The sequence below is a fragment of the Miniopterus schreibersii genome (genome assembly GCF_964146895.1).
Source record: "Miniopterus schreibersii genome assembly, chromosome: 14".
Taxonomy (NCBI): Eukaryota; Metazoa; Chordata; class Mammalia; order Chiroptera; family Miniopteridae; genus Miniopterus; species Miniopterus schreibersii.
This window is the reverse complement of record NC_138114.1, coordinates 41,462,776-41,483,830: the sequence shown is the minus strand read 5'-3', so window position 1 is coordinate 41,483,830 and position 21,055 is coordinate 41,462,776. Positions and strand designations below refer to the sequence as shown.

General features: G+C 51.8%; 2 protein-coding genes and 1 long non-coding RNA gene across 3 annotated transcripts in view; 1 reads left to right on the top strand and 2 right to left on the bottom strand.

The window, feature by feature from the left end:
* The window catches only part of NEURL1 (neuralized E3 ubiquitin protein ligase 1), a 69,236-nt gene extending 67,729 nt beyond the window's left edge, over positions 1-1,507 (bottom strand). The window contains exon 1 of the mRNA XM_081158866.1: positions 1,190-1,507. Coding sequence (XP_081014992.1) covers positions 1,190-1,274 — 85 coding nt within the window. The 5' untranslated portion in view covers positions 1,275-1,507. The remainder of the gene's footprint in view (positions 1-1,189) is intronic.
* Positions 1,508-15,534: 14,027 nt separating this feature from the next.
* Positions 15,535-19,345, top strand: CALHM3 (calcium homeostasis modulator 3; the record flags this gene model as incomplete). Its single annotated transcript, XM_081158428.1, has 3 exons — positions 15,535-15,821; positions 17,930-18,185; positions 18,866-19,345. 3 exons carry the CDS (start codon positions 15,535-15,537, stop codon positions 19,343-19,345), a joined length of 1,023 nt encoding a protein of 340 aa, XP_081014554.1.
* LOC308567129 lies at positions 16,893-19,267 on the bottom strand. Its single transcript, XR_014000268.1, has 3 exons — positions 18,560-19,267; positions 18,396-18,455; positions 16,893-18,109 (listed from the first exon to the last, which is right to left on the bottom strand). It is a non-coding gene; the product is annotated as an uncharacterized lncRNA (long non-coding RNA).
* Positions 19,346-21,055: the final 1,710 nt, after the last annotated feature.

Genomic DNA, 21,055 nt, shown 5'->3' with positions numbered 1-21,055 from the left:
AGGGTTGGAGTTAGAATGCAGGACAGTGGTCCCGTCTCTCCTCCTCTCCCTCAGTCTTGAGGGTTAACTGTCCAGCAAAAGAGAGGGCAGAATTCCAAGTCAGAAGATACAGGTCTGCAGCCTAGCTCTGCCTCTCCCTTGCTTTGGGAATCTGAAATAAGCATCAGTTCTCCTCAACTCTAAAATGGGTCTGATTGGTGCTGCTGACTCCTCAAAGAGGTTTCTTTGCTCACATGAAAGTTCTTTGCAAACGTGAACGCTTTTTGTCAAAGGGCATTATTATTATCCTTCTCGTAACCTGGGGGGCTGAAGAAGTGGGCTGTTTTTTGTGAAAGCCCGAGGACTCTTAGTCATCAGAACGCCCAGAACATGTGCTGGCTAGTTCTGAGGGTAAGGAAGCTTCCTGAAGGGAATCAGTGGGGGCTGAAGGCCTTGGAGGACCCAAAGGTCAGAGACAGCACTGAAAGCTGCAGGGCCAAGAACCGGGCCTAGGGTCTCCCTGGGAGTGCTGGGTGGGTAGGGGACTCAGAGGGCAAAGACCGCCCTGGTAAATGTTCCTGTGTTTCAAGGTTCCCGGCCCTTCCTTCCTATGATTCCAACTGAACATCTGGCCTTTGGGGGAACCAGAAACCAAGCTGATTCAGTGGATGCAAAAAGTCAACAACTGCAGAGGACCCCAGAGGCCATCAGCTCTGGCTTTTTCTTCCAGGCTGCTATCAATCAGTAGTGGATTTTTAAGACCCTCCCATTGGAAATGCAACTAGTGCTTCCAGCGTGACCTCTCCAGCCCTGGGCAGGTGAAAACGGAGACTATGATGCCTCCCTCGAGAAGCACAGCTGGCCCGCCTGAGCATCCAGCCACGCTGACCTATCCACCCAGCAAATGCCCTTCCTCAAGCCTGCACGCTCGGCAAGCACCATGGCCCGAGGGGAGTCCAGTGACGTTCCCTGTACTGGCAGGGAGAACTGCGCAGACCCCGCGCAGCGCCATCCTGCCGGGTTTCCGCCGTCACCACAGGCCGCCCCCCGCCCCTGCCCACCTCCACGGCCGGGGAGGGACACACGTCCTGTCTCCAAATACGCACAACAGGTGGCACCTGCCCGGCCTCCCCAACCACTCATCATCTCTCCCTGCCCCTCCACCTGCGCCCCAGTCCTCCAGCTGCGCCCGGCCCCGGCGCAGCCTTACCTTTGAGGTTTTGGGGGTGGCCCCGCGGCGGCCGGCTCGGGTTTCCTCGGGGCAGAGAGGGGATACTGGAGAAGTTGTTACCCATGGCATCCGGCCCCAGGGGGTTCGGCGCTCGCGGGGGCCCGGCGAGGCTGGGCAGGAGCGGAGGCACGGTGCAAGTGTGCGCGCGCGCGCGGGCGCGAACCGCCGGGGGAGGGCCCTGGCGAGGCTGCGGCCGGGGGCGGGCGGGCTGCTCCTCTCCTCCCTGTCTCCGGGCTCCGCGGTCCTCAGAGGGTCCTGCCCGCCTCGGGGGCTCTGGTGCGAACCGCCTACCTGCCTGCCATCGCCTGCGGCGGGGGCGGGGGCCGCGGGCGGGCCCCTGGGTTCGGGCCGGCGGCCCCCGGGGCTCCCTCCTTCCTCCGGCTGCTTTTCGGGTTCCGGTTGGTGGTGGGCGGCGTGGTGGCTCCCCCGCGCTCCCCCGGGGCCATAGAGTCAGGGCTCCGGGCGCGGGCGCTCAGAGGCTCGGCCTGCCCGGCGGCTCGGCGGCTCGGTGACTCGGAGGCAGGCTTGGTCCCCGCCCGCGGGGACAGCCGCTGCGGCGACGTGCGTGGCGCCTTACCGCCGGCGAGTGCATGGAACGGGGCTCCGCGGAGCGCCGAGTGTGCGGGGCGCTCCCGCGGCCGTTGGTCTCCTCTGGCGGCGGAGCTCCAGCCGCCGCCGCCCCCTCCCCTCGCCCCTAGCCGTCGCCAGGATGCCCTCGCTCCGGTTGTTATGGTGACAGCTGCGCTGGTGAATGAGCGTCTTAGTGACACGCGCGCGCCAGATGTGGCTCGGGGCGCGCCGCGTTCCTGGCCGCCCCAGCAGGGCGCGGCGCCGGAGGGGGCCGGGCAGAGCGTGGGCTCGGGGCTGGGCGCACCCCCTCGCGGACAGGGGACGTGGCCTTGAGGAGAACCGGTACCGCAAGAACACTGAGATCCCTGAGTGCCAGGCGCAGCGTGAGAAGCCCTAATTCACAGTTTCCCTGCGCCAGGTACATAGCGAAAGCTCAAGAAGAAAACTGTTTAATGAGTGAGTGGATGGCTGAGTAAGTGAAGCGAGGTTAGGGACCCGGGCACGTGATCTTCCACTCTCAGTCAGATCTGAAGGGGCGAGGGCTCAGAACAACAACCCCAGGCTGTCCAGCTACTGGACACACAGTGTCGGGGACCTTTGGATGAATACAGACCGAACCTAGGAGACTAGGTCGCAGGCCAAGCTGGGGAAACAGATCTCAGGGACACATCATCAGAGAACCACCAACTCTGAACTGAGTGGTTCTGTCAGCCATAAGAGGCGGGGGGGGGGGGGGGGGGGGGGGGGGGGGGGAGACCTCTGTGGGCTGTAGCAGTCAAAGAAGACTTTCTGGAGGAGGGGGCTTCGACAAGTCTCCTGTTCAAGTCTTCCATCCTATAGCTCAACACTGCTACCAGGAAGCCTGCAGGAAGAGAAAAGGGAGTGATTCTCCTCCTCCCTGCACATGGGGCATCTCCCTCTCCCAGTCCATCAGCCAAGCTCCCCACTATCCCCCGGACCACGAGCCTTCCAGAGAGAGGATCTGCCTTCATGCTCCTCTAGGACACCTCTAGCCCTGAATCAGTGAGGACGTAGCTGGCAATAGGCATCTCATCCATCCTCTGATGGAATGTTTTTCCCTCAAGTCTCCATATGAGGGCTCCTCATTACTCAGGCATGATCCATGTGTCGCCCCCTCGCCTTCCCCAACTAAAGAACTCCGCCACTCTCAGTCACTTTCCTTACCATTATTCTGTTTTATTTTCTAGAATTAGTCTGAGAGTAGCCTTTCCCCCTTGTTTATGTTCTGCCTCCCCCACTAGAACATAAGCTCTGTGAGGGGAGAGAGCAGGTCAACTCCATTCACCGTGCTGTCCCCAACCCCTGGGAAAGTGCCTGGCACATGACAGACTATACAAAAATACTTGTGGAATGGATGAATCCCTCTGCTTGCCAGCAGAAGCACTCCACTAAGATCCCTGGGAGGAAAGCCTCTGGACCGCCCTTTATTTCCCTCCCCTGCCTTCCACCCCCCACCCCATTGCAGGCATCACATCTTTAAATGTCTGGGACTCCAGGCGAGCTAGAAATATCCGTGACAGCTGCTCTCTGGGGTCTGGAGAGAAAGACAGCCCCCTTCCCCACTTCCAGCCTCTCAGATGCCAGGATCATGTGCCCAGCCAGCTGCAGAATGGACATGGCAGGTCAGGGGTGCTGTCTTATTTATGGGCGTATCTTCCAGAGGCTCGCTCCCAACCGATGACTCATGGGTCAGAAATTCATGAGCTCTAAATGGCAGCACACTCACACATTTGCACACATCTCTGCACTCTCTTGCACACTTACTTTTACACAAGCATGTACACACCCTCCCGTGCACTCATATGCCCCATGAAGTCTGCTGGAATGAGGTCACTGGGAGCTGCTGCTGGCATCACAATAAATCTGAAGGCTCTGTATAGACAAGACTAATTCCCGTGTGTGTGTGAGGTGTGAGGCCCTTGGTAAGATTCGCAGACAGTGGCTGAGGGGAGGCTCAGGCCCATCCTAGAGCGTCACCCTCCCTGGAAGGAGGAGGAGCTGGAACATGGGCCAGGGAATGGGGAGGGGGGGTGATGCCCCAAGGTAGAGGACAGCAGAGATGTCACAGGCCCCATGTGGTCTAAACCGGAGGCTGTGGGCAAAGCAAAGGAGAGATGGAGAAGGTCAAAGAGAAGCGAAGGCCAGAAACAGGTGTTGCTTGAGGAGCCCAGAGGCAGCAACAGGCTCTGCAGCTCAGGGCAGCCTCAGCCCAGGGGGCGCCACAGGAAGGAGATAAGCATTAGGGGCCAAGGCAGGAAGTTTAGGACAGGACAGAAACTTCCCCTGACCCGTGAGGGTTGAGGAGACACTGGGAGTATCAATAGGGCTGGGATTAGATGAAACAAGTGGGGCATCCTTGGTGTGAAATGTGAGGAGGCCCAGGCCCTCAGGGTCCTGCAGTGCCAGCCCTGCCCTTGCTTGAGCCTGAGAATGAGTGTCGCTGAAATTTTGCACCCTGGGCAGCCTCCCTAGCCCATCCAGGGAGCTAGGTACTATGGGAGGGGACACCACTGTCAAGTGTCAACTGGGTGCAAGTCTCTGCCCAGGACCTAGAGAAGGCGATGTGACTGCATGGGCCCTAGAGAAGCCGAGAGTGGCCCCTCTGCAGGGTCCTGTGCCTCAGAAATCCTTTTCTGGCAGGGGCTGTGATTAGACCCAGTTTACAGAAGCAAAGAACTCCAGCACCCTTCTCCCCCTCCCCCCAGCGCCCCCACCCCCAGCACACACACACACATACACACACATGCACAGGCTGGGCAGAATCCCAGAGACCTTCAAGCCATCCACCAAGGTGGGTGCCAGCAGTCAGGGAAGTGGCTTTCGTGGCCCTGAGGGCCCTTCCCAGCCTCATCCAAGAAGGGAAGAGAGAAAAGGAACCTGCCAGGAAGACTGGGGCTGGAGGAAGTCACCCTTTTGCTGGCTTCAATGGAAACTATTAATACCCAGAAGGTGGTGTTCCAGCACCTGTCACCATGGCAACCCCACCTCCCCAGTGGTGTGGATTCTGAAAGTGGTGCCCAAGGAAGGGGACGGGTGTGAGTGCAGCATACATGCTTGCGTGTGTGTACATGTGTGTCCTGGTGTATGCATGCGTGAGTGCTCTGAGAACTCACACCAGCGTGTAGCGGAGGGAGGACCCCAGCAAGCACCCAGAGGGAACCGGCAGGGGCTCCTGCAACAGCAGCTCTGGCCTCCACTCTTTCCTCTCTCTGCCTCGCTCCTCTCCCCCTCTCTCTTCTAGCTGGCTCCGTTCTGTCTCTCTTCCTCTTCCTCTCTCTCCCTCTTTCCCTCCCACTTTTTGTCTTTCTGACCTCCCTGTCCTTCTCTGCTTCTCTCCACCCTTCTTTGTCTCTCTGTTTCCTGGCTGTCTCTCTTCTCCTTTGTTCCTTGCCCTGTCTCCTCCTGCTGGTTCACCTCTCTCTTTCTCTTCTTTCTAACCCCCCACAGCTCCCAGGTCAGTTCTAGTCTTGAAGAGTCTCCATGTTGATCAAATAATAAAATATTTCACTGACAGTCTCCTTTCTTCCTTCCCTGAACTCTGGGATGCTAAGTCCAGAACCAGCCACAGGGATGGTCCCCACCAGGCAGGCAAGAGCAGGGTTCATCTAAGCCAACCTCCCCTAAATTTGAGATCACCCTAGTTAATAGCATGACATCTCCCTCCATGTCAAGAAACTAACCTTAAAATAGGAAACAGCTACAACCATCCCTAGCCAGAATACAGGGGCCCCCCGCCATCTCCAAGGCCCACCCCATAGTTATCAGGGCATCGGAAAACTTATACAAGTTTGTCCTGCCTTAACTGCAAGGGGTCTCTGAACACGGTAAGCGGAAGAGTGCCTGATACTCAACAAATATTTATTCAATGAATCAATGAGTAAATAAACCAGTAAATAAACCTATCTATACAGCCACCCAGTCAGCAAGAGAGTCTTGCTCAAACCAGCCCACCTGGCCAGTTCCCTTCTCAACAGTACCTTTTGCACAAAGTTGTCCCTGAAGCCAGGCCTTCCCTCTGCAGGTTGGGGATCTATGTACCCATCTGAGCATGGAATTGGCAGCATAGTGCTTGTTCCTAGTGCTTTGGAATCTGGCATTGCTCCTTGTCCCAGTGACCATTTATTGAGCACCACCTGCATGCCTGGCACTGTGTGAGATGCAGTCTCCCTGCCAGCAGCATGGGGGTGCCATCCTGTGCTTTTGTGTCCTCCAGTCCAGTTTCCCACCTCCCATGGCTAAGTTTCGGGCCAAACACACAGTAGGTCCCAATATTGTCAAGATGTCAGTTCTTCCTACCTTCATCTAGAGATTCAATGCATCCCAATTAAACTCCCAGTAAGTTATTTTGTGGATATCAACAAACTGATTCTAAAGTGCATCTGGAAAGGCAAAAGTCCCAGAATAACAACACAATATTGGAGAACAGAATTGGAGGGCTGGCACTACCCAGCTTCAAAAAGTATTATAAAGCTACAGTAATCAAGAACTGTGTGGGACTGGTGAAAGAGTAGACAAATATAAATCAATGGAACAAAAGGGAGAGCGTAGAAATAAACCCACATAAAAGAAGTTGACAGATATTTGGCAAAGGAACAAAGATAATACAATGGAGCAAAGAGTCTCTTCAAAAAATGGTACATGACCAACTGGACATCCACATGCAAAAAAATTAAGCACAATCATTATACCTCTCACAAAAATTAACTCAAAATGCACCACAGACCTAAATGTAAAATGCAAAACTATAAAACTCCTAGAAAATAACATAGGAGAAAAATCTAAATGGCCTTGGGTTTGGTGGTGACTTTTAGATACAACACCAAAGCCATGAACCATAAAAGAAAGAATTGATAAGCTGGGCTTCATTAAAATTACATTTTTCTGCTCTGTGAAAGACACTGTCGAAGAAATTAAAAACAAACCACAGGCTGGGAGAATATAGTTGCAAAAGGCATATCTGATAAAAGACAATATACAAAGGACTCTTAAAATTCAATAATGAGAAAACAACCTAATTTTTTAAAATGAGCCAAAGACCTTAATAGACTCTTCCACAAAGAAGATAGGCAGATGGCAAATAAGCACATAAACGGATGCTCCATATCTTATGTCATCAGGGAATTGCAAATTGAAACAACAATGAGATGCCATACACACTTATTAGAATGGCCAAAACCCAGAACCTGACAACACCAAATGTTGGTGAAGATGTGGAGCAAAAGGAACTCTCCTTCATTGCTGGTAGGAATGCGAAATGGTGCAGCCACTTTGGAATACAGTTTGGTGGTTTATTAGAAAACTGAACATTCTCTTACCATCAGATGAGGCAATTGCTCTCCTTGGTATTTACTCAAAGGAACTGAAAACTTATGTCCTCACAAAGACCTGCACAAAAACCTGGATGCTTATGACAACTTTGCTCATAATGGCCAAAACTTGGAAGTAACCGAGATGTTCTTTAGTAGGTGAAGGGATAAATAAACAGGTACATCCAAGCAATGAAATAGTATTTCGTGCTAAAAAGAAATGAGCTATCGAGCCATGAAAATAAATGGACGAACCTTAAATGCATACTGCTAAGTAAAAGAAACCAATCTGAAAAGACTACTTACTGTATGATTCCAACTATATGACATTCTGGAAAAGGCAAAACCATGGAGATAGTAAAAAGATCATTGAGCAAGTGGCCCTGGGGTGGGTCACAGGATGCTAGACACCTTTGAAGTCACTACACAAGTTTCCCAGACAGGGGTACTCGTGGTCCTTTTTCTGGTGTTAGGCATTTTCTTTTCTGTTTCTTGCAGACACTTCCACTTGTCCTTTTAGAGGCAACGTTAGGAATGCTTGGCAGCAGGCCTGGGTTTTATCCATGGGCACTATAGGCCCAGGACTTAGGCCTACTCAGTACTGAAAAAAACACACAAAACATTACTGGTTCCAGCCCCGGCCAGGTGGATCAGCTGGGTTGGAGCATCATCCCCTACACCAAAAAGGCTCTGGGTTCGATTCCCAGTCAGGGCACATACCTAGGTTGCAGGTTCAGTTCCCAGTATGGGAGGCAACTGATCGATGTTTCTCTCTCGTATAGATGCTTCTCTCTCTCTCTCCTCCCCTTCCTCTCTCTAAAATCAATAAACATATCTTCAGGTGAGGATTTTTTTAAATTACTGTTATCAATGCAATGCAATGTATTGTTTTCTAAAAAAATTTACTGGTTCCAAATTATGATAGGAAAATTTAAAAATCAAAATTCATAAATGTTACTTGCCTACAAAACATAATGTGTCAACATCATTAATCGTTAAATGAGTACTCATAAAGACTTCATTATGTTACAAGACAATCGTAGGTTTTTCTCGCTTGGCAAGAAATCCAACACATGCATGACTGCTTAGAAATAAAACCAGTTGTAAATTCAATGAGTTCCTTGTAGTCCAGTGATTCGAAAAACCAAACTTATAAAAATCCTTTCAAAATGTTTAAGGAAGGAAAATTATGTTTAATGTGGGATATGGTATATTTTAGTGTGTTTGACCTGATAGGGTTCGGGTCCAAAGATAAGAGTTTGGGGGTCTTACAATTGACCCTGGACCTAGGGGCTGCCTGCCAGATGGTAAGTCTGTCTATGGAACAGAGAAAAGAGCTGGAGTTCCCCCTCCCTGCACAGCCATCTCCTACCCCACCCTGCTTGGGTGGCAGCCCGCACTGGCCTGCCCCGTGTCCTGTCCAGCTTTCCCTGGGAAAGCTTACAGGCATTCCTCAAATATCATCCTCTAACTAGAACGCATGTCCATAAGGAGCAGTTTCCCAAAGTGTGATCAATTAATGACTTTCATGAGATCTACTGAGCCAGATTCTCTTGGGGCAAGGCCTGGAAATCTGCATTTTATTGACCATCTCCCCCTCTCCCCTGCTCCTTCCCCTGTGGACGATTCTGATGCATGCCAAGTTAGAGAATCATTCATCTATGGTATGTGTGCACCCTGGAAGAGGGTAAGATGACCTTTTTAAAAAAATAGACTATTTTTTTAGCAGTTTTAGGTTCACTGCCGAATTGAGTGGAAGGTAGAGAGATTTTTCCATATACTCCCTACCCCCACACATGTATAGTCTCTCCCATTATCAATATCCCCCACCAGACCAGTACATTTATTACAACTAATGAACTTACACTGATACATAGTTATCACCCAGAGTCCATAGTTTACGTGAGGGTTCATACTTGATAGTGTACATTCTATGGGTTTGGACAAATGTATAATGTCATGGTTCACAGTCCTAAAATTCCTCCATGCCCTGCCTAGAAATCCTTCCCTCCCTCAGCTTCTGGCAACCACTGTGACAGGTGATATTTATGAAGCACTTAATTATATGTACAAGGCCTTGGTCTAAACATTTCATCTGTATTAATTCATTTAAGCCTGATAAGAACCCTGTGAGAGAGGTACTATTATTATTGTTATTATTATTTTATTATTTTTATCATCAACTCCACTTTACAAATGAAAATCCTGAAGCTTAGGGAAGCTAAGACACCTGCCTGGGAGCTGACAAGTAAAGCACTGAGGTACAGCCTGGGCTGGTCTGAATCCAAATCCCGCCCATATTGTTCCTGCCCCAGAATGAGAGCCCCAGTGCCAGGCTGAGGAGGACACCTGGTGCAGGCAAGGTGTCCTCACTGAGTTCCTGAACCAGCCCCTCCTGCCTGAGGGACCCTTAAGGCTCCCAGGCACTTCGGCTCAGCCCTCTGGAAGTTAGCAGGGAGCACATGGCCGCTAATGAACACAAAATAGATTTTTCAAATAACAAAACTGAAATCAAAGAAGAATCCTCAAAGTGGTGGTAATACCCCCAGCATGCCTTGTCTCTCATCGATGTTTTAAATGACCTCTACTTGGCCAAAAAAAAAGCCTTTCTAAGAATGTTACAAAAACCAGAGAATCATAAAGGAGAAGTATGATAAATATGACTACATAAAAATTTAAAACTCCTTCATGGCACAAGTTGAGGGACAAATAGGAGTCAGGAGGCACATCTCCAGTGCCTTCAGTCCCCCCAAATGCCCTCCATCCGTAGGCCGTGGGAACAGACATTTCCCCGTTCCTGCTGGCCGGGTAGCATCTCACTTCCATCCACCTTTCCCGAGAGGTCCCCAAGGCTCTCTCCTGGCTCGACCTTCACCCAAAGGCGCCTCATGGGGGCCTCTCTTCCCAGAGAGAGTGGCCTGTGGAAAGTTTTCTCCCAGGGACTGGAGTGTCCCGCAGGAGGGAGTGTCCCTCCCTCCTCCTTCCCTCCCTCCCTCCCTGCCTCTCAGTGTCTCTCTCCAGCCACCAATAGGTAGCGCTAGAACCCCACTAGAATCCCTTTGGTTTCCGGAAGCTTCGGGGAAGCCCTCAGGTCAATCAAACACATCTAAGAATGTTTACAGGTTGCTCATTTCCTCTTTCAAAACAAGAGCATTTGGGGGGAATGTATCCTAGTAGCTTCCATTAACTACTTCCTGTAAAGAAAATTTGTCAGTGAGGAAATTAGCCCTACTCTTTTTTTTTTCCTTTCTTTTTTTTTTAATTAATCCTCACTCGAGGAGTAACGATATTTTTTCCACTGATTTTAGAGAGAGTGGAAGGGGGGGAGGGGGAGAGAGAGAGAAACAACGATATGACACATAGACACATCGACTGGTCGCCTCCCACATACGCCTGACCGGGGTGGGGATGGGACCTGCAACCCAGGTACATGCCCTTGACCAGTAACAGAACCCTCGACCCTTTGGTGCGCAGGCCGAGGCTCTAACCACTGAGCCACGCTGGCCAGGGCCAGCCCTACTCTTTAGCCACCCAGATGTTACCCTTTGGGCACATTTGCTTCGCTGAGGCCACCTTCTCATGTTTCATCCTGAAATTGCATCTCCAGAGGAGCCCTCCCCACCACAGTGGCTAGACCAAAGAAGGTCAAACCCACCAACAGAGATTCTCCCAGGATTGAGAGAGGATCTCCCCAAACTTAAGCCACACTGAGGTGCCCCACTGTCTGCATCTGTACCTGATGTGGGCACCTGTGTGTGCCCAGCTCCAGCACAGCACCTGGCCCTCTGCAGATGCCAGTGACCATCTGTTGCTCTGTGGACAGAGCTTGAGGATGTGTGGCCAGTAACAGAGGTGCTTCCTACATGGGCCCTCTGAACACAAAATTACCCCCTCAGAGCCGGGACTTGCCACACCCAGCCCAGCACTGTCCCACAATCACCTCTGCCTCTACTCCACCAGGATGGCTGAAGGGCAGTCTCAGAACTCTCATGAGTTGCACGTAGGCAACTGGGGAAAGGGGACCCTGGAGTCATTCTGACTGGTGTTTATGGAGTAGAAGTGGAATTCAGACAATCCAGCCAGACCAGTGCTCCTCCTCCCAGAGCACCTCACCTGTTTTTATCCCCAAGTCTCTGCATTTGGCCCAACACCCAGGGTCCCACGCCAAAACGCCAGCCCCCCTCAATAGGGTCTGGGAACAACTTCATTTCAGTTTAGTCAGAAAATCCATGTTTATAGCTTGTTAGTTATGTAGGAAAAAAACCATGAAAATAATATTATAAAACCAGGCTTGTCTCTTTCTTCTTCTGAGAAAGGAATTAGAAATGTACTGTGAACCAAGAACGTTGTTCCACATTCTGTAACCTAGGGGGTGAAGATCAAAAATTTAAGTATAGAAGAATGTTCAGGGTTGAATTTGGTCATTTTATTTTGGGTAAGTCATAATATTTTAATCTTTTAATATTTTACCAGTATTTTAATCTTATTTATATACAGAAATGTACTTTTTAATTCATAAATCCACTGCCCAGATAAACCTTTGTTGATCTTTTAAAAGTAAAATTCATAGGTACACATTGTTTGAAAAGTCAAACAGCTGAGAAAGGTAAAAAATTGAAAGAAAATAATAGTCCCCCTCACCAACCACCCAATGGTAGTAACTATCAACATTTCTTGGGTGTCCTACAAGCAAAAAGTATATGCATAATACTAAACATTTTTACATATTTATATGTACTAAACTGTGCTTTCTTAATTTGTCAGAATCTAGAGGCTTTCTCCTATGAACACAGATTTGCGTGTTCTTCTAATGGCTGTATAGACCTCATTTTGTGACAGTGACATAATTTATTTAAACAGTCCCCTGTTGATGAACCGTAGGTTCTTTCCAGTTTTATTGCCATTAAAACAAAGCTATAATGAATAGCCTTGTTCATTTATCTCAGCTACTTCTGCATATCTATCCATAGGGCCAATTCTGAGCTATGTAACTGTTAGGCCAAAGGACATGTGCATTAAATTTTTGTTTTAAATATGTTGCCAAATTGTCCTGGAAAACTCTTACAGATTTGTACACTTACCATCGGTGTATAAAAGTGGCTGTTTCCCTAAGCCCTCATTGACACTGAGTATTATCAATCTTTTATTTTTATTTTTTATATTTTAAAGAATAGTTTATTGACTTTTAGAGAGAGAGAGGGAAAGAGAGAGAGAGAGAGAGAGAGAAACATCAGTGTAAATCCAACATCAATCTGCTGCCTCCTGCACGCCCCCTACTGGAGACGGAGCCCAGAACCCGGGCATGGGCCCTGACTGGGAATCAAACCAATAACCTTTTGATGCACAGAACTATGTGCAACTAACTGAGCCACACCGGCCAGGGTTGATCTTACCATTTCTAACAACTTGGTGAGTTTAAAAAGGCACCTGGTTGTTTAGATTGTATGGAATTATAAATGAGAATTCGAATTTTTGCAGGACTGGGACCATGTCTTCCTTTTCTATAAATAGCCTGTTGACACCCTTTGACCATTTTTCTCAAAGCTTATTCACCTTTTTTATTGATTTATATGCTCCCTCTACACATGAAGGAAAATAGGCCTTTGTGTGGCACATACGTGGCATTAATCTTTTTCCAGTTTATTATTCTCACTTTGTTTATTGGCATTTTGCCCCCAGAAGTTGAAGCCTGTTTTACAGCTATGAACTGTCTGTTCTGTTCACAAAGGCCTTCCCCAGCTTCTGATTATGAATAAATTCACCTATGTTTTCTTGTATAATTTTTATTATTTTAATTTTTATGTTAAAGTCTTTGAGCCATTTGGGATTTATTTGGGTACAAAGAATGAAGTAGAGATTCAGCCTGAGATTTACCCAAATAGTTAGCCAGCTGTTCCAGTGCCATTTGTTAAATAGCCTCCCTTTCAGTTTCATTATTTTTCCAGTCCCTTAGGGGCCACAGGACTCTATATAGTCACCAGAGTGGAGTCTATGTAAGTGTCACATGCTTTCTTCCAGGTCTGCCAGAGACAGACCAGAGAGGCCTGGCACACAGATCCAGCAGAAGCCTCTGTCATCAGGATAAAAGAGTCAGGTCTCTCAGACGGAGAGGGCACCACTGCTCTGCTAGACACCAGGGAACAAAAGCCTCCCAGGCCTGAGAGAGAAGTGGGACACGCATCCAATGTCTTCCTTTTGAAAGAAAAAAAAAAAAAGAAACCTCAGGGGAGAGTGTACTCACTGTATAGAAAGAAGAGACACAACCACACCTGTATTTCTGAAGATGCACACTTATACACTTCCTACACACATACGTACCACTCATGTACACACATGCACCCACAAGGACATATACCACACACACACCCCACTCACACATCAGATACTCTGATGTGTGTTTAATCAGGGAAAGTGGGGATATTTCCATTTTCTAAAAGTCGTTTGGGAATAGGGTAGTCAGTGCAGAGGCAATGGTCCTGGTGAACCTCGTGGAGGTAACAGGTCAGAGCTGGGCCTCTGCGGCTCGAGAGGATTCAGAAGGACGGAGTCCTTGCTGCTCTAGAGGGTCGGCGAGAAGCTGCATTCATGTCCATGAGGACCCAGGGTCTGAGGAAAGAACCACAGTGATACACAAAGTTAACTAAAACCATTGCTTGGAGTCCAGGATGCCAGCTGGTCCAGGCTGGATGGAGTAGGGGTCAGTGGGGTCAAGGCCATCCCAGTCCCTGAGGTTTTCCTTATCTCAGGGGTAGCCCTGGGCTGGCAGTGAGGGAGCCAGAGGGATGAAGACTGAGGAAGAGACCGCAGGGTTGGGGCCCACCCCCATGCTCCAGGCCCAAGGCCCATTGATCTGTAACCCCAGGGACAGCCCCATGGGCTCCTGTGGATGCCTCCTTTCCTCTCCCCAACCAGGCAGCCAGTGTCAGGCCTGTGGGCCAGTAAGACAGGGGTGCTATGGGGTGGGAAGCAGGGGAGGAGGGAAAGGTAGAAAGACGGGAAGAGGGAGCAACAGAGAGAGAGACAGAGATAGAGACAGAGACATGCACAGAAAGATTCAGAAACACACACTGAGGGACACAAAGAGTTAGAATGGGAGAGAGACAAAGGGAGAGGGACAGAGACACAGAGATATTAAGGGCAGGACCTACATCCCACTCATTTGCTGCCCAGGAGCAGACAGGGCCCACAAGGACAGGTCAAGAGGTGGGCAGACAGGACAGAGCTAGAGAAGGGGTCTGAGCACCACTATCACAAAGAACGAACATTCACTGTCACTTGCTATATGTTTAGCACCACACTGGATGCTGCAGAGAACAAAATGGTGCAGCTCCAAGTCCCTGTGCTAGGAAAGATTACTAACAGGTTGAGGTGGCCTTTCCTGGGACCAAACAGTTGATCGAGGCCCCCACAGAGCTGAGGTCACCAAGGGTGGCTTGGTGACGGCTGCATCTGAGCTGCCTCTTGAACGTGGGAAGAAGGGGCATGGGTTTTCAGTGGAGTTGGGAAGACACGTCTGGATACAGTTAGGAGGGCCTTGAATGCCATGCTTAGTAGGCTGCGGGAGCCCCGGTCACACTTGAGCAGAGGAGTAAGGTAGTGGAAGCTGTAAGTTAGGGAAACCCGACCTAGAGAGCAGCAGAATAAAATGGAGCAGAGGGTTGCCGGCACCCACTGACCCTCCTGGCCTCTCTCTTGACACCCACTGTTTGACACTACATTCCGGCAACCCCAAACCATTGGCCACACCAGGCTGCTTCTCACCTCCGTGCCTTTGCCCATGGGGAATCCTCTGCCTGGAAGGCCTTCCCTGTCCAAGGCCTTCACTGGCAAAGCTGAAACATGGTTTAAACTCTTCTCAAGGGGTTTCTCTTCCAGGAAACCTTCAGGCAAAGTTAAGTGCCCCTCCTGGGTCCTCCCAGCGTGAAAAGCCAACATGAACTCTCCCCGGGCTCAGCAAAATCAAGTCATGTTTTCAGCCAAGACCAGAAAATATAATCGGTTCCATCAGTCTTGGCCTTACCACACCCAGAATTTGCCTGTTGTCCCCCCACCCCCACCCCGGACACCCCGCCAGCCGTCAGGCCTCAGTATCCGCAAGCTAAAGAGAGGAGGGAATAGGCTGGGGAGAGATGGAGTGACAGGGCAGGGCACATTTGCCTAGAGGTGCTTTGGGCTGGCTGGTCACAGAGCAGTGACTCATTCCCCAGAGAGGAGGAGACCAGCACTGGGGACAATCCCCAGGCATCGGAGCCTTAGTGGAGACCTGGACCCCAGGGCTGGGGGCCCGGATATCACCTCCTCTTTGTCCCCCAGGTTCTTGGAAGGGAAGAACCTCCTGGGGGCCAGACTCGCCCCCAGCATTGGCCAGGAAGGCAGCCGAAGCCTCACTGTCCCCCACCCACGCCGCCCGGCCACCGGCCAGGAGCCATGGATAAGTTCCGCATGCTCTTCCAGCACTTCCAGTCCAGCTCGGAGTCGGTGATGAATGGCATCTGCCTGCTGCTGGCCGTGGTCACTGTCAAGCTGTACTCCTCCTTCGACTTCCACTGCCCCTGCCTGGCGCGCTACAACACCGTCTACGGCCTGGGCCTGCTGTTCACTCCCCCGCTGGTCATCTTCCTCTGCGGCCTCCTGGCCAGCCGGCACTCCGCGGTGATGGTCGAGGAGTGGCGCCGGCCCGCGGGGCGCCGCCGGAAGGACCCAGGCGTCATCAGGTGCGATCCCATTCCACCCAGAGGCCTATGGCCATTGTCAGGCCCACCCACAGCTGCTCAGGCACGGCCAGGGGCACCCCAAACTCTGACCCTCCCCTGTGGGCATTGTCAGGGGCCCCACCTGCACAGGAATTGCCAGGGGCACCTCCACACCCTGACCCTCCCCTGTGGGCATTGTCAGGACCCCCTCAACCACACAAACACTGACAGGTGACCCCCAAATCCCTATCACCCCCATGGGTGTTGTCAGGCCTCCTCACCTGCACCCACAGGCACTCTCACCTGTGCCCCCTCCTTTCCCCAACTAACATCATCAGTTCAAGAGACCCATTTGCAGTTTCCACTCCAGAAACAGATATTTCTGTCATTTGTTACCTTTCTGTGCTAGTGACACATGAATGATACAAGATTCCCAAGAATTACCCACATCACATCTGTCACTCTGGCCATGGGTTATACCTCACTACATGTGTGAAGGGCCATCTGTGACATGTATAGGGGTTTTGCATGTAGGGAGAGGCATGGTTGGCTTAAAAACTGCATCCCTCTCCCATAAGCTCCCCAGGGAAGCTTGTACTGTCCTCAGAGCCTCCCACCTGCTGGGTCACCTCTATCAAAATCAGTTGATGGAGTTTAGCAATTTGACTTGCTCCCTGGCCAACACTCAACACCAACTCAGTGCCAAGCTCTGTGCCAAGCGCTGTGTGTGCACAGCCTCTGAATTCTCACTTCAGCCCTGGGTCTGCTCCTATATATGATCCATTTCTAAGGATAAGGCACCTGAGGCACAGAGAAGTGAAGTAACTTGGCTGAGCTCCCACAGGTAGGAAGAAGCACAGGTCACTCCACTGCCTTTAGTGTTTCAGAAAAAACATCTAAGTACTCTAAACCTGTGGGCAGTGGCAGGAGGGGCTTGGTGGGGTTTTGCAGGCTCACCATCTCCTCTTCCACCCTATGCTTTGACATGGACAATTGAGGTGTCCTCAGGGGCATGCAAGGTAACTTCATGAGGAGTCCTCAGTTCCCCCTTCTAACCACACAGCCCCCAGAGAAAATGCTGGAGCCTCCCCTGACTACAGCATATTTATAATTCACCGCTGGGCAGGTCATACGTGCACGCACACGCACGCACACACATACACACACACAGCATTCACCACTTTATGTTTGTTACAGTGAAAGTTAGAAACAGCTGCATCCTGTACACAAGCAGCCTCTGTTTTGTGTTCCTCAGGGGCTCTGTGCTCCCTGTCATCCAGCCACAAAGGGAGGGTCACATGCACTGGGTGTGTCCTTGACCTTTTCCTTTGGGAGCCAGTGGTTGCAGCTCTACTGAGCTCCTGTCCTGTGATCAACACCCCATTCAGGCCCTGAGAGGGGCAGAGTAGGTCAGGAGAGGCATCTGCGGAGAGTCAGAGGGGAGTTTCCTGGATGCTGGGGGAGGTGTCCAAGGTGCTCTTGGGCATGGCTGTCTTAGTTTAGGCTCCCCTCAAAAGCAGGCCCTGAGAAGAATGTGATAATGAGTGGGCAACTGGGGTTCAGTCCTTCTGGGGACCCTCTGAGAGGGTGGGTAGGATATATCTCAGAAATGTTGCACTGAGGGTTAGGAAGGTGGGGGTATTTATCCACCAGGCCCCACCCTTCTTGGGTTAAAGGTTGAGTTGGGGGTTGTGAACTTTCTTGCAGCCTGGCCCTAAGGCGGAGAGGCTCCTCCAAAGCTTTCAGGCAGAGCCAGGCAAGTGATTGAGGTGGTTGAGGTGGGAGGCCCTCAGGCCTCCACATGAATAGGAACTATAGGCCAAAGCTGTAGATGCCTCTGGCTGGGCAGGGCACCAGCAGAGTCTGCTACAAGGCCCAGAACAGGAAGAACACCAGCTCCCCAGTGTTGCAGTCCTGGGACTCCCAGGGCCCCAGCCCTCCTTCCTCCTTGCCCTCTGCTGCTGGGACTCCTGCAGTGGGAGCTGCAGCCATTCCTTTGATGTAACTAAGAATAGTAATTCCCAGCCCTCCTGGGAAGTCCATCCTTGCATCTCTCCTGTAGCCTTCCTGTTTCAGCTGAATTCCAGATGCCCTTTGTGACATCCCCCCCCCCTTTCCTCTGCTCCCAGGTATATGTGCTCCTCTGTGCTGCAGAGAGCGCTGGCCGCCCCCCTTCTCTGGATCCTGCTGGCCCTCCTTGATGGGAAGTGCTTCGTGTGTGCCTTCAGCAGCTCCGTGGACCCTGAGAAGTTTCTGGACTTTGCCAACATGACCCCCAGCCAGGTTCAGCTCTTCCTGGCCAAGGTGCCCTGCAAGGAGGATGAGCTGGTCAGGGACAGCCCTGCTCGAAAGGCAGTGTCTCGCTACCTGCGGTGCCTGTCACAGGTAATTTGAAAGGTCCTCTCCCGGCCCTCCCAAATGTCCTGCATGGGTTCCGAGGGATGGGGAAGTAGAAGTAACTTCCTGCAGCCCCTGCCCACTGCTGGGGACACAACCAAGGAGCAGGCAGTTCCCAGGGGGATCAGGAACATGACTCATGCATAGGACAGTGTTGGGCCTTAGGAAGTGGGCGCTTGGTCATCTGTGCTGACTTACCCGGGACAGAGACCAGGTATCCATATCCTCCAGGAGTCAGCGAGGCCCGTCCTCGGGAGGCTGGATGGCAGAAAGCGCTGGAGATATACTCCTCTGTCCACCCAATACACACATTCTTCCCGCCCCTCAGAAATAACACTAAGTACCTTTTACTGAGCACTTACCTGTCAGGCACTGTGTTAAGCATTTCGCACACACTCCTTCATTGAATTCTCAGAACGCTCTGAAGCGGACGCAGCGATTATCGTCCCATTTCACAGATGAGGAAACGGAGGCTCCCAGAGTTTAGTTCACTAGGCCAAAGTCACCCAGCTTGGAAGAGGCAGGGCAGGGATCTGAATGCACGTTATAACTCCCGACCCTCTTACCCGCCTCCCTACAAGGCAGGGTCTCCCCAGAGGCCTGCTCCCCACGGGGTATCCACCTCAGCGCCGCGCCCTGCCCACACCCACCGTTCCCCCACCCTCTAGGCCATTGGCTGGAGTGTCACCCTGCTGCTGATCGTCCTGGCCGTCCTGGTCCGCTGCCTGAGGCCCTGCTTTGACCAGACAGTCTTCCTGCAGCGCAGATACTGGAGCAACTACGTGGACCTGGAGCAGAAGCTCTTCGACGAGACGTGCTGCGAGCACGCGCGGGACTTCGCGCACCGCTGCGTGCTGCACTTCTTCGCCAGCATGCGGAGCGAAATGCAGGCGCGGGGGCTGCGGCGGGACGCGGGCGCCGAGCCGCCCGGGGCGTGCGAGCCCCCCGAGGGCGCGCAGGGCGAGAGCGGGAAGGCGCACCTGCGCGCAGTCTCCAGCCGGGAGCAGGTGGACCGCCTCCTGAGCGCCTGGTACGCGAGCAAGCCGCCGCTCGACCTCAGCGCGTGCCCCGCGCCCGGGGGGCGTGGCCTCAGTCACCGCGCCCCCGCGGCCCCGGGGACCAGGCTGTCCCAGCACACCGACGTGTAGCTGCCGGCGCCCCCGCGCGGCGTCCCCGCGTGAAGTGTGGGTGCTGAGCAGGGCCGGGGCGTTCCAGGCTGCGGGCACCCTCAGGCAGGGCAGCCTAACCCTCGCTGGCCCCCTTCTCCAAAATAGCCCCATCTCTGGCCAAGTTTCTGGGTGTGGCCTCCCCTCTGCTCTAAGGCAGCGCTTTACGAACGTGAATGTGTCCCTCCTTCAGCGGGGCTTCTGTGAAATGCAAATTCGATTCTGTGCATGCAGCACGGGTTCGAGGCTGCATTTCTAACAGGCTCCCAGGTGATACTGCTGATTCTGAGTCTAAATAGATCTGCCATGGGTCCTGGGTCCTAGATGTCCAGATTCTAAATAATAATCGTAACAGCAGCAACACATGTTTATGTGGTGTTACTATGTGCCAGCAACACATGTTTATATGGTGTTACTATGTGGTGTTACTATGTTCTAACTTCTTTACATACCGGAGAAAACTGAGGCCTAAAGAGGTTCAGTTGCCCGAGGTCACCCCCGTAAGAGCTGAAATTCGATCACAGGAGGTCTGGCGCCAGAACCTGCCCTGACCGACTACCTTAGCCCTCTAGATAGTTTCATTGTGTATTTGTTTTCAGTGCTCTGGTTGGGTTTCCTGCCACCTCCACCAGGGTTCTCTGAGGAAGCTCTAGCAAGCTCTGTTTGTTGAGTTCCTCTTGAAAGTGATGGTTACTTGCTGGCTACTGCACATGAATAATTTTATATTTTTCTGTTGAGAGGATTTTTCTGTTTTTGAATGTCAAGAGGGCTGACCCTTCCAGCTCCCGACTTCCCAAGTCCCACCAATTCCGTTTCTAGCAGACCAAGGCTGAGTAGCCCTGCCTGGTGCAGCCCTCTTCAAGGTTCAGCCCCTTTTGAGGTGCAGCTCCTTCCTCGGCCCAGCTTTTCTGCCCTCCTTCAGTTAGCAGATGCTTCCTCCCTCACTCTCCACTCACCATCTTCCCCGTCACCTGGGGCCCCACACCTGAGCTCAGCTTCTCTTTGTCAGGCTGCCTCCTTCCTCAGGCATTTCCAGGGCTAGCTGGGCACTGCCCTCAGCAGGAAGTTGGCACCCTGGTGAGGATTCCCCCTGATGTATGCTGTAAGGACCAGATGTGCAAATCAGGGTGGGGGCAGACCTAGACATCTCCATGTTGAACAAAATGATTTGGTAAGTTCCAGTGTTTAAGAAACTCTGGGCCAAGTGTGGACGTGGGGTCTGGCTCTGGGATGAAAACCATTGAAACACCAGGGTTAGATCTTGCTGGGGGGGAAAAAACTGTCACTCAATGTCTGGTGGCCCTAACAGGAAGGGTTGAAGAAAATCTAGCCTGTGAGCTCCTCTGGGTCCTTGCTCCCCTCTAATGACTCACTCACTACACACATACACACCCATTCACATCCTGCTATTGTCTTCATCAACACAAATGATGCAGACCCATGCTTTTCTAGTCATCAGAGCCTTGGGGTTTAGTCCAGGGGTCCCAGGAGGCCCCCCTAGAGCCCAGCCCCCTCCTTATCAGGCTAGCCATATCTGCTCTCCTGAGCTCTTGCCAAGGGAACTTGTAGGACCAAACAATCCCTGCAGCTCAGCCTCCCCTCCACCTACCCTGCTGTGGGCAAGCCATGCAAATATCAGAAACGGCACTGGGGTAGGGCAAGATTTAAGCAAAGTGTTAGCAGGGATTGGGT